Source organism: Salmo trutta, chromosome 39 (assembly GCF_901001165.1).
Source record: "Salmo trutta chromosome 39, fSalTru1.1, whole genome shotgun sequence".
Classification (NCBI taxonomy): domain Eukaryota; kingdom Metazoa; phylum Chordata; class Actinopteri; order Salmoniformes; family Salmonidae; genus Salmo; species Salmo trutta.
Genome location: NC_042995.1, coordinates 7,238,476 through 7,253,774, shown reverse-complemented (window position 1 = coordinate 7,253,774; position 15,299 = coordinate 7,238,476). Strand labels below are relative to the sequence as shown.

The 15,299-nt window shown below is 42.5% G+C and overlaps 1 protein-coding gene across 5 annotated transcripts in view; it reads right to left on the bottom strand.

The window, feature by feature from the left end:
* Positions 1–15,299, bottom strand: part of LOC115179591 (probable phospholipid-transporting ATPase IH) — a 70,503-nt gene that overhangs the window by 3,502 nt on the left and 51,702 nt on the right. For 3 of the 5 annotated variants that reach the window (XM_029741192.1, XM_029741194.1, XM_029741195.1), the window contains exons 18-28: positions 14,431–14,682; positions 13,892–14,069; positions 11,451–11,553; positions 11,142–11,287; positions 11,006–11,065; positions 10,715–10,842; positions 4,021–4,156; positions 3,265–3,288; positions 1,597–1,662; positions 892–995; positions 450–615 (exon numbers count right to left, since the gene is read on the bottom strand). In XM_029741192.1, the coding sequence (XP_029597052.1) occupies positions 450–615; positions 892–995; positions 1,597–1,662; positions 3,265–3,288; positions 4,021–4,156; positions 10,715–10,842; positions 11,006–11,065; positions 11,142–11,287; positions 11,451–11,553; positions 13,892–14,069; positions 14,431–14,682 (1,363 nt within the window). The remainder of the gene's footprint in view (positions 1–449; positions 616–891; positions 996–1,596; positions 1,663–3,264; positions 3,289–4,020; positions 4,157–10,714; positions 10,843–11,005; positions 11,066–11,141; positions 11,288–11,450; positions 11,554–13,891; positions 14,070–14,430; positions 14,683–15,299) is intronic. The other 2 variants (XM_029741193.1, XM_029741196.1) reach the window with 1 other exon arrangement.

Below are 15,299 nucleotides of genomic sequence, written 5' to 3'. Positions count from 1 at the left end.
GGGGAGGGTGTTGGAAGCTCTTCCGGGTCATGGCGAGGTGAACCGAGGTCAGTAGGGAGAGGTCAGAGGAATCACTGCACACAGTAGAGACACATGGCTCATTCAGTAGTGAGAGAAATGCCAGACAGACAGACAACTCTCAGCCTTTCAGAATGGTAACATGTTATACTGTGTTCCCCTCCAGATGAGTTGTTTAAAAAGCAGTGAACACTGCACACTGATTCAACAGCTCACTTACCTGAAGAAGACCTGGAATATATCCACCGGCAGCATGAAGCTAAAGTCACGGTGATACATGTCTATATGATATACCGTATATACACAATGCACTTTAATCCTCGGATTTTAAACATACAACCAATGCTTATGCAAATGTAAGCATGTGTGCATGTACTTCTGTGCATAGTGTGTGTGTGTGTTTGTGTGTGTGTGTGCGCACGCTCGCCCACCTGGATGCGTTCTGTGGTGGTGGGCCACAGGGCCCTGCAGACGACCTTCTTGACCACGTCAGGCAGCAAACTGATGACGATGAGCAGGATGATGCTGAGCCAGGCCGGACCGCTGGACAACATCTGAATAAACACGTAGTACATCCTCTGGTAGTTCAGGAAGGGCCTGGGGAGAGGAGAGAGGATCTAGTTATTATACATCTAGAACCTCTCAATGAACACATAGTACAACCTCTGGTAGGGACACAGAGAAGACAGGATCTATTTTGTCTATATCTTTGTTTATAACATCTGCATAAACACATAGTACAACCTCTGGTAGGGAGACAGAGAAGACAAGATCTATTTCACCTATATCTATGTTTATAACATCTGCATAAACACATAGTCCTTCCCCTGGTAACATGGAGAACAGAAAACAATAGGATATACTAACACATACCAAATGATGCCTCCCCATAGCAGAGAGAAGATGACGAAGAAAAGCAGCGAGCCCCAGATTACAAAGTGGTTGATCCACGTCCAGTAGTGTGTGTCCAGGGCGAGCTGTGAGATGGAGAGAGACAGTGAGACAGAGACAGAGAGAGACAGAAAGAGAGAGAGACAGAAAGAGGGAGAGACAGAGAGACAGACAGAGAAAGAGAGGTAGAGAAAGACCACCGACTGCTAGTTAAATCAAAGCAGTAGAATTCACTCTAATATCGAGTCCCTTTAACATCTAGCATAAAGTAGTGCCTTAGAGGTGGTGATGTGTAGGATGTTACTGTAAAGTAGTGCTTTAGAGGTGGTGATGTGTAGGATGTTACTGTAAAGTAGTGCCTTAGAGGTGGTGATGTGTAGGATGTTACTGTAAAGTAGTGCTTTAGAGGTGGTGATGTGTAGGATGTTACTGTAAAGTAGTGCCTTAGAGGTGGTGATGTGTAGGATGTTACTGTAAAGTAGTGCCTTAGCGGTGGTGATGTGTAGGATGTTACTGTAAAGTAGTGCCTTAGCGGTGGTGATGGGTAGGATGTTACTGTAAAGTAGTGCCTTAGAGGTGGTGATGGGTAGGATGTTACTGTAAAGTAGTGCCTTAGCGGTGGTGATGGGTAGGATGTTACTGTAAAGTAGTGCCTTAGCGGTGGTGATGGGTAGGATGTTACTGTACCTTTAACGTGACTGTGAACACCAGCACAGTGAAGACCAGAGTCCCAAACGTCCAGTTACCAAACATCTGTGGAGAGGAAGGTATTACAGAGAGAAATCACGCATACTATTAGACAGTATGCTACTGGAATTACAGTCAGCCTGGACTAACTCATTTCCTTTGCATTACTACATATGTTTGTGGCTTTGTTTAGCTTTTTAAATGAGCAATTATCCAGGATTAATCAATACAAAAATCACACAGTTTAGTTGTATTTTCCAGAGATGTTTTTTTCATTCAGTTATATGACGTCAAACCAGTGCGGAGATGGAAAATGGATATTAAACTATTTTCATACTGCTTTTATTAAAACAACAACACTATGTCCACTATTTCTCTTAATTCTGTATTTAAAGTAAAGAATAACCTGAAATTACCAAAATGTGTCTATAAAATAAATATTTTTGCAAATAAATCATGTTCTGTATGTTCAAATAGCTTGTGATGTTGATGGAATGCTAATACCCAAACCACCGGTGATGAGGCTCAGCAACATGAAGATGCCTACCAACACATTAACCCACCTGCTTTCCTCAAGGGGGCTTAAAGGGACAATTCACCCCAATGTATCAATACACCTGATAAACCTTGACTGAGGGAGAACTGTCCTTTTGACAGTCAAAATGAGCTGCTTCTTTAAAACTACTGCAAGGGCCAATGAAATGCAGTGATAGAAGAGAACCTTGAAAAACAGACTCCTTCTGTCTGTGTTGTTTTAACTTCCTCTTTTCTAGTGTAGTGTAACGCCAGTACGGAGAAAGAAATGTATGCATTCACTACTGTAAGTCGCTCTGGATAAGAGCGTCTGCTAAATGACTAAAATGTAGAATGTTTTCTTTCTTTCCGTTTTTCTGCCAGATATACCACCAAGACAATAAGTTAGAGATAGAAGTCTAGTCAGCGCCACAGACGGTCATTCTGTTTAAAATTGCATAACTATGAAATATCCAACCTGACATGTCCTATACAACAATATCTGTCAAATGTACTTGGCCATTCATTTCCTTTGTCACATACTGTAGTCTATAGTGTATGGGTGGAACAGTGTGAAGCTCCAATATACTGCAGCCTGAGACAGTCTTACAGTCTCAGCCTTGCGTTCTGACAGGAGATGACATCTTAGAGTAGGGGTAGCCAATCCTGGTCCTGGAGGGTCGCGGCGTTTACAGGCTTTTGTTCCAGCCCAGCTCTAACACACCAGATCAATTGTGTTGTAGATCGATACTGTTAGTTGATTATCTACAACAGGTGTGTTAAAGCTGGGCGGAAACAAAACCCTGACCTAAAGACTCAATATGAGCCGTTCTCTACCACCATCCATGGTAGATGTCTACTAGCAGAAACCGCTGTTGTACTGGACACACAAACAACATGAGGTCTGGACTACGGCAACTACACAATGAGACAAGAGTGGAGTTGGAGTATGGGTTTACTATTCCTACACTGATATACCTACAGCTCATTGGCCTATACAGGCAGTAGGGGTTGGATATGAGGGGATACCTATTGGATGAGGTGATGACGGGCGGTTTGGTTACGCAATGTGACGGGCAGTGGAGGAGGAGGGGGGCGGGGAAACAGTCCAACTAAAACTAAACCAGGGTGACAGACAGATAGGGACAGGCTTACCATCTGTGTGTTGGTTGTCATTAGCTGAGGAGAGGACGAGAAGCATAAAGAACAAGCAACATAAAGGTAAGAGGAGAAGAAGAGGAGGAGGAAGAAGAGGAAGAAAATAAAAGAAAGAACTGGAAGCCGGAAAACTAAAACATCTGATATTCAAAGGAAATAAAGCAAAAACAGGCAAATCAAAGCAATCCAAAAGGTTAACGTGATATAAATGAGGAAATATAAAAGGAGAAACAGCACAGAGAAAGATGTCCGCAGACTCAACATGCTCTCCTTTCCTAGAGATGAAGGGGAGATCCGGTCGTGGTTTTATGCAAAGGATCACAGGTGAATCTGCAGGCCAGGAGATCTTATGTCATCCATTTACCTAGAATCACCACACCTTCCACAGACGACAGCTGTTCTGACTGAAGTTTCAGAATGTTGTTCACTAACATGAATTCAATGTCAAATGAACTCAAAGGTGCATGTTGAATTGTGGGTAAAAGCTGGGTCAAAACTTGATAAAAAGTATGTACATTGATGACAATTACGTACGTCGATCCAACCTGTGTGTGACCAGTGAACTCACTCATAACCCACAGTCACAATCAGCCACTCCACATCACATTCACTGGACACTCCTTCCCGGCAGGAAAATAAACACTTGACATGGGCTTGGAGAAGTGCAGTATGATCAGACGATCATTATATACATCACACCAACATACACTCTTTAACGCAGTACAACAGTAGCCACGGCGATGGTGTCTTTACCTGTCCGTTGCTGGTGAAGGTGCTGTTGTTGAACAGGAAGTAAGAACCAAAGAAGAAGACGACGGCGTCGAACACCCCCAGGAAGGTCCAGTAGATGAAAATGGGCCAACGCAGAAGAGAGTTTTTAGCTATGTCCCTGTAGAGAGGAAACATTACAGTACACATTATATACAGTAAATATAGGAGGGAGTTCTTAGCTATGTCCCTGTAGAGAGGAAACATTACAGTACACATTATATACAGTAAATATAGGAGGGAGTTCTTAGCTATGTCCCTGTAGAGAGGAAACATTACAGTACACATTATATACAGTAAATATAGGAGGGAGATCTTAGCTATGTCCCTGTAGAGAGGAAACATTACAGTACACATTATATACAGTAAATATAGGAGGGAGTTCTTAGCTATGTCCCTGTAGAGAGGAAACATTACAGTACACATTATATACAGTAAATATAGGAGGGAGTTCTTAGCTATGTCCCTGTAGAGAGGAAACATTACAGTACACATTATATACAGTAAATATAGGAGGGAGTTCTTAGCTATGTCCCTGTAGAGAGGAAACATTACAGTACACATTATATACAGTAAATATAGGAGGGAGTTCTTAGCTATGTCCCTGTAGAGAGGAAACATTACAGTACACATTATATACAGTAAATATAGGAGGGAGATCTTAGCTATGTCCCTGTAGAGAGGAACATTACAGTACACATTATATACAGTAAATATAGGAGGGAGTTCTTAGCTATGTCCCTGTAGAGAGGAAACATTACAGTACACATTATATACAGTAAATATAGGAGGGAGTTCTTAGCTATGTCCCTGTAGAGAGGAAACATTACAGTACACATTATATACAGTAAATATAGGAGGGAGTTCTTAGCTATGTCCCTGTAGAGAGGAAACATTACAGTACACATTATATACAGTAAATATAGGAGGGAGTTCTTAGCTATGTCCCTGTAGAGAGGAAACATTACAGTACACATTATATACAGTAAATATAGGAGGGAGTTCTTAGCTATGTCCTTGTAGAGAGGAAACATTACAGTACACATTATATACAGTAAATATAGGAGGGAGTTCTTAGCTATGTCCCTGTAGAGAGGAAACATTACAGTACACATTATATACAGTAAATATAGGAGGGAGTTCTTAGCTATGTCCCTGTAGAGAGGAAACATTACAGTACACATTATATACAGTAAATAAAGGAGGGGATTCTTAGCTATGTCCCTGTAGAGAGGAAACATTACAGTACACATTATATACAGTAAATATAGGAGGGAGTTCTTAGCTATGTCCTTGTAGAGAGGAAACATTACAGTACACATTATATACAGTAAATATAGGAGGGAGTTATTAGCTATGTCCCTGTAGAGAGGAAACATTACAGTACATATTATATACAGTAAATATAGGAGGGAGTTCTTAGCTATGTCCCTGTAGAGAGGAAACATTACAGTACACATTATATACAGTAAATAAAGGAGGGGATTCTTAGCTACAGTGAGGGAAAAAAGTATTTGATCCCCTACTGATTTTGTACGTTTTCCCACTGACAAAGAAATGATCAGTCTATAATTTTATTGGTAGGTTTATTTGAACAGTGAGAGACAGAATAACAACAACAAAAATCCAGAAAAACACATGTCAAAAATGTTATAAATTGATTTGCATTTTAATGAGGGAAATAAGTATTTGACCCCCTTTCAATCAGAAAGATTTCTGGCTCCCAGGTGTCTTTTATACAGGTAACGAGCTGAGATAAGGAGCACACTCTTAAAGGGAGTGCTCCTAATCTCAGTTTGTTACCTGTATAAAAGACACCTGTCCACAGAAGCAATCAATCAATCAATCAATCAATCAGATTCCAAACTCTCCACCATGGCCAAGACCAAAGAGTTCTCCAAGGATGTCAGGGACAAGATTGTAGACCTACACAAGGCTGGAATGGGCTACAAGATCTTCACCAAGCAGCTTGGTGAGAAGGTGACAACAGTTGGTGCGATTATTCGCAAATGGAAGAAACACAAAAGAACTGTCAATCTCCCTCGGCCTGGGGCTCCATGCAAGATCTCACCTCGTGGAGTTGCAATGATCATGAGAACGGTGAGGAATCTGCCCAGAACTACACGGGAGGATCTTGTCAATGATCTCAAGGCAGCTGGAACCATGGTCACCAAGAAAACAATTGGTAACACACAACGCCATGAAGGACTGAAATCCTGCAACGCCCGCAAGGTCCCCCTGCTCAAGAAAGCACATATACATGCCCGTCTGAAGTTTGCCAATGAACATCTGAATGATTCAGAGGACAACTGGGGGAAAGTATTGTGGTCAGATGAGACCAAAATGGAGCTCTTTGGCATCAACTCAACTCGCCGTGTTTGGAGGAAGAGGAATGCTGCCTATGACCCCAAGAATACCATCCCCACCGTCAAACATGGAGGTGGAAACATTATGCTTTGGGGGTGTTTTTCTGCTAAGGGGACAGGACAACTTCACCGCATCAAAGGGACAATGGACGGGGCCATGTACCGTCAAATCTTGGGTGAGAACCTCCTTCCCTCAGCCAGGCATTGAAAATGGGTCGTGAATGGGTATTCCAGCATGACAATGACCCAAAATACACAGCCAAGGCAACAAAGGAGTGACTCAAGAAGAAGCACATTAAGGTCCTGGAGTGGCCTGGCCAGTCTTCAGACCTTAATCCCATAGAAAATCTGTGGAGGGAGCTGAAGGTTCGAGTTGCCAAATGTCAGCCTCGAAACCTTAATGACTTGGAGAAGATCTGCAAAGAGGAGTGGGACAAAATCCCTCCTGAGATTTGTGCAAACCTGGTGGCCAACTACAAGAAACGTCTGACCTCTGTGATTGCCAACAAGGGTTTTGCCACCAAGTACTAAGTCATGTTTTGCAGAGGGGTCAAATACTTATTTCCCTCATTAAAATGCAAATCATTTTATAACATTTTTGACATGCGTTGTTCTGGATTTTTTTGTTGTTATTCTGTCTCTCACTGTTCAAATAAACCTACCATTAAAATTATAGACTGATCATTTCTTTGTAAGTGGGCAAAGGTACAAAATCAGTAGGGGATCAAATACTTTTTTCACTCACTGTACAGTAAATATAGGAGGCAGATCTTAGCTATGTCCCTATAGAGAAGAGACAAGAGATCCATGTTATCTGATGACCAGACATCTGAGCATAATGCTTGCATTACATTAGTCTATATACTATGCATTTTTGGATTTAATTAGATGGTTCTATGTTTTCCCATTAATCTGTAGATTCCTTTCAATTCATACTAATGTCTTACACATTTAGATTTTGGGGTGAATTGTCCCTTTAACCAGAAGAATTCCAAGCTAACAGCAATCACACTTTCTATTAGTCTCCAGAACTAAAACAGCATTCCTCCACTACAACCGTGAGCAAGGTAGCCTTGATTTAACAGTTAGCTGACAAATCCAGGCATGGAGGAATGACCTGACGCCAGTCAGATGCCTTTCTGCCTGCTGCATTGTTAGTCTAAATTTTCCACACAATTACCCATAGGTAGCTAGCAGGAAAATGGAGTATTGATTGTCACCAGGCAGAGAGAGGAAAAGCAAACAAAAACATCAAGCATTTACTGGCAACACCACTGAACAATGTGAGCTTTATACTGTATATATGGATTCACAAACAAGTGTGTCTACGTGATTCTATTATTATCTTGTAACATCTTACATCTTGAGAATGTGAATTTGGCTGTTGTTTAGTAACAGAGTTCATATGAGGAGAGAGATGGCAGTTGCAGTTTGCCAAGAGCTGATAGGAGTTTACAATTATCTGCTCCGTATGATCTGAGGAAACGCTGTGGAAGAGATCAACTGAGGAACATTCCCAATGTGAGATTATCTGACAGTCTACAGAAATGTATCACATCACACTATTGCATGCTGGGACAGGCAGTTTGTGGGTAGCACCTACACTATATATACAAAAGTATGTTGACACAACATCTAATTAATGGATTCAGCTATTTCAGCCACACCCGTTGCTGACAGGTGTATACTACCGTTCAAAAGTTTGGGGTCACTTAGAAATGTTTTAAAAGGCTAATTGATCATTAGAAAACCCTTTTGCAGTTATGTTAGCACAGCTGAAAACTGTTAGGCTGATTAAAGAAGCAATAAAACTGGCCTTCTTTAGACTAGTTGAGTATCTGGAGCATCAGCACTTGTGAGTTCGATTACAGGCTCAAAATTGCCAGAAACAAAGAACTTTCTTCTGAAACTCGTCAGTCTATTCTTGTTCTGAGAAATGAAGGCTATTCCATGCGAGAAATTGCCAAGAAACTGAAGATCTCGTACAACGCTGTGTACTACTCCCTTCACAGAACAAACTGGCTCTAACCAGAATAGAAAGAGGAGTGGGAGGCCCCGGTGCACAACTGAGCAAGAGGACAAGTACATTAGAGTATCTAGTTTGAGAAACAGACGCCTCACAGGTCCTCAACTGGCAGCTTCATTAAATAGTACCCACAAAACACCAGTCTCAACATCAACAGTGAAGAGGCGACTCTGGGATGCTAGCCTTCTAGGTAGAGTTGCAAAGAAAAAGCCATATCTCAAACTGGCCAATAAAAATGTAAGATTAAGATGGGCAAAAAAACACAGACACTGGACAGAGGAACTCTGCCTATAAGGCCAGCATCCCGGAGTCGCCTCTTCACTGTTGACGTTGAGACTGGTGTTTTGCGGGTACTATTTAATGAAGCTGCCAGTTGAAGACATTTAATAGCCTTCATTTCTCAGAACAAGAATAGACTGACGAGTTTCAGAAGAAAGTGCTTTGTTTCTGGCCAATTTGAGCCTGTAATCGAACCCACAAATGCTGATACTCCAGATACACAACTAGTCTAAAGAAGGTCAGTTTTATTGCTTTTTTAATCAGCCTAACAGTTTTCAGCTGTGCTAACATAATTGCAAAAGGGTTTTCTAATGATCAATTAGCCTTTAAAATGATAAACTTGGATTAGCTAACACAACGTGCCATTGGAACACAGGAGTGATGGTTGCTGATAATTGGCCTCTGTACGACCTATGTAGATATTCCATTAAAAAAAAAGAATCTGCCGTTTCCAGCTACTATAGTCATTTACAACATTAACAATGTTTACACTGTATTTCTGATCAATTTGATGTTATTTTAATGGACAAAAAAAAAGTTATTTCTTTCAAAAACAAGGACATTTCTAAGTGACCCCAAACTTTTGAACGGTAGTGTATATAATCAAGCACACAGCCATGCAAACTCCATAGACAAACATTGGCAGTAGAAGGGACTTTCAATGTGGCACCGTCAAAGGATGTCACCTTTCCAACAAGTCAGTTAGTCAAATTTCCGCCCTGCTAGAGCTGCTCCGGTCAACTGTAAGTGCTGTTATTATTGTGAAGTGGAAACGTCTAGGAGCAACAACGGCTCAGCCACGAAGTTGTAGTCCACACAAGCTCACAGAACAGAACTGCCGAGTGCTGAAGCGTGTAGCACATAAAAATAGTCTGTCCTCGGTTGCAACACTAACTACCGAGTTCCAAACTGCCTCTGGAAGCAACATAAGCACATGAACTGTTCGTCGGGAGCTTTGTGAAAAGGGTTTCCATAGCCGAGCAGACGCACACAAGCCTAAAATCACCGATTGATGGTAGCTGAAGGATGGGATTAAAAACAAACAAAAGATAACTAACGTAAAATATACTGTTCGTGAAATGTATAGGGTATGTATAAGATGGAAGTATAAGCCTTAGTGTTGTTGTCCATTAGCTTACTCCAATTAGGGGAGGAGTGGTAGGGTTAGAGGAAAATAATAAAGGAAAATATATTTTGAAAAAGATGTATACAAAAATATATATGGGGGATTTGAAATGATGCAGACAATTACATTGATAGAGGCTACAATCTGCAGTATTACAGCTGACATCACCGATTACCAAGCATCGGCTGGAGTGGTATAAAGCTCGCCGCCATTGGACTCTGGAGCAGTGGAAACACATTCTCTGAAGTGATGAATCACGCTTCACCATCTGGCAGTCCGACGGCTGAATCTGGGTTTGGAGGATGCCAGGAGAACGCTACCTGCCCAAATGGATAGTGCCAACTGTAAAGTTTAGTGGAGGAATAATGGTCTGGGGCTGTTTTTCATTGTCCAGGCTAGACCCCTTAGTTCCAGTGAAGGGATATCTTAACGCTACAGTATACAATGACATTCTAGACAATTCTGTGCTTCCAACATTGTGGCAAGAGTTTGGGGAAGGCCCTTTCCTGTTTAAGCATGACAATGCCCCTGTGCACAAAGCGAGGTTCAAACAGAAATGGTTTGTCGAGATCGGTGTGGAAGAACTTGACTGGCCTGCACAGAGCCCTGACCTCAACCCCATCAAACACTTTTGGGATGAATTGGAACGCCAACTGTAAGCCAGCTTAATCGCCTAACATCAGTGCCCGACCTCACTAATGCTCTTCTGGTTGAATGGAAGCAAGTCCCTGTAGCAATGTTCCAACATCTAGTGGAAAGTCTTCCCAGTTGAGTGGAGGCTGTTATAGCAGCAAAGGGGGGACCAACTCCGAATTAATGCCCTTGTTTTGGAATGAGATGTTCGACGAGTAGGTGTCCACATACTTTGGTCATGTAGTGTACCTGTAGAGGGAGGGGTCTTTCTTGAGGATGTCCATGTTGATGTGCTGCTCGATGAGGCTGAAGAGCAGGATGGGTAGAGAGGTAAAGCTGATATTGTACAGTGTCAGATAGGCTGTGTCATACAGCGGCTGGAGAGAGACAGGATGGAGAGAACAGCCAAGATCAGTCATTTAAAACAATATTTATATCTTACTCATTTGTCATGCATTCTTAACCAGAGAAAAACAATTCAAACTTCTCCACAAAGTCATGGTTTAAAGTACTACAATTTTGGGCGCATCTTTTATGTACCTGTTGGGAGAAGCCACAGAAGAACTGGTAGAGGAACTGAGGGAAGATGAAGGCGACATTCTGAGGAAAAAGAAAATAATGTTTTACTGCTTAATCATCAGTAGTCCTATGTTACATTTAGTGAGAAAACACTGACTTTGTAGAAGAAGTACTGGACGAGCTCTGAGATGCGGATGTAGTAGTAGTGTCCGTGAACCAGCAGCATCTTCTTCAGGTGTTTGAACTTCGGGATGGCGTAGTCGCTGTTCCGCGCTGCCTGGCGACCCTCTTTACCCATGATGCCTTAGGGGAGGACATGACTGAGCGCTTTTACCATTTCTTATGCAAGTCATATACATGAATACAAATATATAAAACTATATTCAAATATATATCTAAATCGTATTCAAATTCAAATAACTTTATTGAAAAGAGTTCCATTTACAGTGAACAGGGTAATACTAACCGATGCCCACGTGAGCCTCCAGGATCATGCTAACATCATTCGCCCCGTCTCCAATGGCTAGCGTGATTGGGTGTTCTGGAGACGATTTGATCAGCTTCACAATCTGGCAACACAACGTTTCAGGATCAGTGAGATAACCATTTCTTAAAATCTGTAATTCATCAAAGATATGTCTAATACAGACAATCTTTGTAAAGAGAGTTAGAGCTAAACCTACAGACATTGTTATATGAACCTAACCACTGTATATTAACGTGATAGAGGGGATACATGTAGGAGTAAGACTTCCTATGTGAATGTCACTCCATATTACATCACAGCCCATATTCCTCTGCCTCCTAGCACAGTGGAGGAGAACTAGAGGGAAGGGTGGTATTGTGCAGTAAGAGATAGTGACAGTCATATCAGACAGAGCTCAGTAGAACTCCTCAGTATGAGAGTGACAGCCATATCAGACAGAGCGCAATAGAACTCCTCAGTAAAGATAGTGAGTCATATCAGACAGAGCTCAGTAGAACTTCTCAGTAAGAGATAGTGAGTCATATCAGACAGAGCTCAATAGAACTCCTCAGTAAAGATAGTGAGTCATATCAGACAGAGCTCAGTAGAACTTCTCAGTAAGAGATAGTGAGTCATATCAGACAGAGCTCAATAGAACTCCTCAGTAAGAGATAGTGAGTCATATCAGACAGAGCTCAGTAGAACTCCTCAGTAAGAGATAGTGAGCCATATCAGACAGAGCTCAATAGAACTCCTCAGTAAGAGATAGTGAGTCATATCAGACAGAGCTCAATAGAACTCCTCAGTAAGAGATAGTGAGTCATATCAGACGGAGCTCAGTAGAACTCCTCAGTAAAGATAGTGAGTCATATCAGACAGAGCTCAATAGAACTCCTCAGTAAGAGATAGTGAGTCATATCAGACAGAGCTCAATAGAACTCCTCAGTATGAGAGTGAGTCATATCAGACAGAGCTCAATAGAACTCCTCAGTAAGAGATAGTGAGTCATATCAGACAGAGCTCAATAGAACTCCTCAGTATGAGATAGTGAGTCATATCAGACAGAGCTCAATAGAACTCATCAGTATGAGAGTGACAGCCATATCAGACAGAGCTCAGTAGAACTCCTCAGTAAGAGATAGTGAGTCATATCAGACAGAGCTCAATAGAACTCCTCAGTAAGAGATAGTGAGTCATATCAGACAGAGCTCAATAGAACTCCTCAGTATGAGATAGTGAGTTATATCAGACAGAGCTCAATAGAACTCCTCAGTATGAGAGTGACAGCCATATCAGACAGAGCTCAGTAGAACTCCTCAGTAAGAGATAGTGAGTCATATCAGACAGAGCTCAATAGAACTCCTCAGTAAAGATAGTGAGTCATATCAGACAGAGCTCAATAGAATTCCTCAGTGAGAGATAGTGAGTCATATCAGACAGAGCTCAATATAACTCCTCAGTAAGAGATAGTGAGTCATATCAGACAGAGCTCAGTAGAACTCCTCAGTATGAGATAGTGACAGTCATATCAGACAGAGCTCAATAGAACTCCTCAGTAAGAGATAGTGAGTCATATCAGACAGAGCTCAGTAGAACTCCTCAGTAAGAGATAGTGAGTCATATCAGACAGAGCTCAGTAGAACTCCTCAGTAAGAGATAGTGACAGTCATATCAGACAGAGCTCAGTAGAACTCCTCAGTATGAGATAGTGACAGTCATATCAGACAGAGCTCAATAGAACTCCTCAGTAAGAGATAGTGAGTCATATCAGACAGAGCTCAGTAGAACTCCTCAGTAAGAGATAGTGACAGTCATATCAGACAGAGCTCAGTAGAACTCCTCAGTAAGAGATAGTGACAGTCATATCAGACAGAGCTCAGTAGAACTCCTCAGTATGAGAGTGACAGCCATATCAGACAGAGCTCAATAGAACTCCTCAGTAAAAGATAGTGAGTCATATCAGACAGAGCTCAATAGAACTCCTCAGTAAGAGATAGTGAGTCATATCAGACAGAGCTCAGTAGAACTCCTCAGTAAGAATTAGTGACAGCCATGTCAGACAGAGCTGAATATAATATACTGTAACTCCTCAGTCCCAAATAACGAATGCTATGACAGGTGGGGTCTAATGTGAGAGAAAGAGAGAGAGAAGAGAGGGAGACAGAAAGATAATGGGTCGGAGAGAAATAGAGTGGAGAGAGAGCGAGAGAGGGAGAGAGGGGCAACAGTCTGGAGTGGCACTAATTGGTGACCAGAGACCAGAGGTGGGGGAGGGAGGGAGGTAGTGGAGTCCATTAGAGAGATAAAACATCAACCAGCTCAACACTCCATCAGACTGTGTCAGTGCTTCCTTCACTTAACCTAGCCATGACGGATCACATGACACCAAAGAAATAGGTGTGGAAACATGTCGTTTGAAATAACTTGGCCTGTTAGGCTACCTGTGCTTTCTGGAGGGGCGCCATGCGGCAGCAGAGCACAGCGCTGCAGTTCCTACAGATCTCCAGGAAGATCTCCTTGTAGTTCCCCTGACTGGAGTCCTCCTGACTGGGCTTCAGCACCGCAGACAGGGTGGCCCCGTCGATGATCAGACCGTAATCCACACAGTCAGCAGACAGACTGGACACACACAAACACGTTAACACACACAGTCTTTAACTAACCTTGTGGGGACACACAATTTATAACCATTCAAAATCCTATTTTCCCTATCTCCTAACCCTAAACCTAACTCTATCCCTAACCGTAACCCCAAAACCTAACCTTAACCGTAACCCTTAACCTTAACCTAACCCCTAACCCTAAACCTAATTCTAACCCTAATACTACCTTAACCCTAAACCCCCTAGACTAACAAAATGTCCCCAGTTGGTAAAATGTCTGTATGTTTACTATTCTTGTGGGGACCTCTGGTCCAAGTGCATGTGTGTGCGTGCGTGCGTGCGTGTGAGTGCGTGCGTGTTGGGATCCCGGCACCCACCCTGAGAAGGTGTCTCTGGTCATGCTACCATGCTGTCTGAGGACGGTTTTACTCAGGTCAAACAGAACGTCATGTAGACTCTGTTCCTCGGTGCGTTTGGTGGTCAGCTCCAGTATCTGTGTGGAGCGGCGGAACAGCTTGCTAGCGTAACAAGTAGCCGCCGCCGTCTCCATCTTGTCTCCGGTCAGCACCCACACCTTCATCCCAGCCTTCTGGAGAGACTCGATGGTGTCTGCTGCCTTGTCCTGGAGCCTGGAGAACAGGCAATATAAAGTCAGGCAGCAGTCAATGGAGCAACGCTGTACATGGTCATCAGCAGTCAATGGAGCAACGCTGTACATGATCATCTGCAGTCAATGGAGCAACGCTCTACATGGTCATCAGCAGTCAATGGAGCAACGCTGTACATGGTCATTAGCAGTCAATGGAGCAACGCTCTACATGGTCATCAGCAGTCAATGGAGCAACACTGTACATGGTCATTAGCAGTCAATGGAGCAACGCTGTACATGGTCATTAGCAGTCAATGGAGCAACGCTCTACATGGTCATCAGCAGTCAATGGAGCAACACTGTACATGGTCATTAGCAGTCAATGGAGCAACGCTGTACATGGTCATTAGCAGTCAATGGAGCAACGCTCTACATGGTCATCAGCAGTCAATGGAGCAACACTGTACATGGTCATTAGCAGTCAATGGAGCAACACTGTACATGATCATTAGCAGTCAATGGAGCAACGCTGTACATGATCGTTAGCAGTCAATGGAGCAACGCTGTACATGATCATTAGCAGTCAATGGAGCAACGCTGTACATGATCATTAGCAGTCAATGGAGCAACGCTGTACATGATCATTAGCAGTCAATG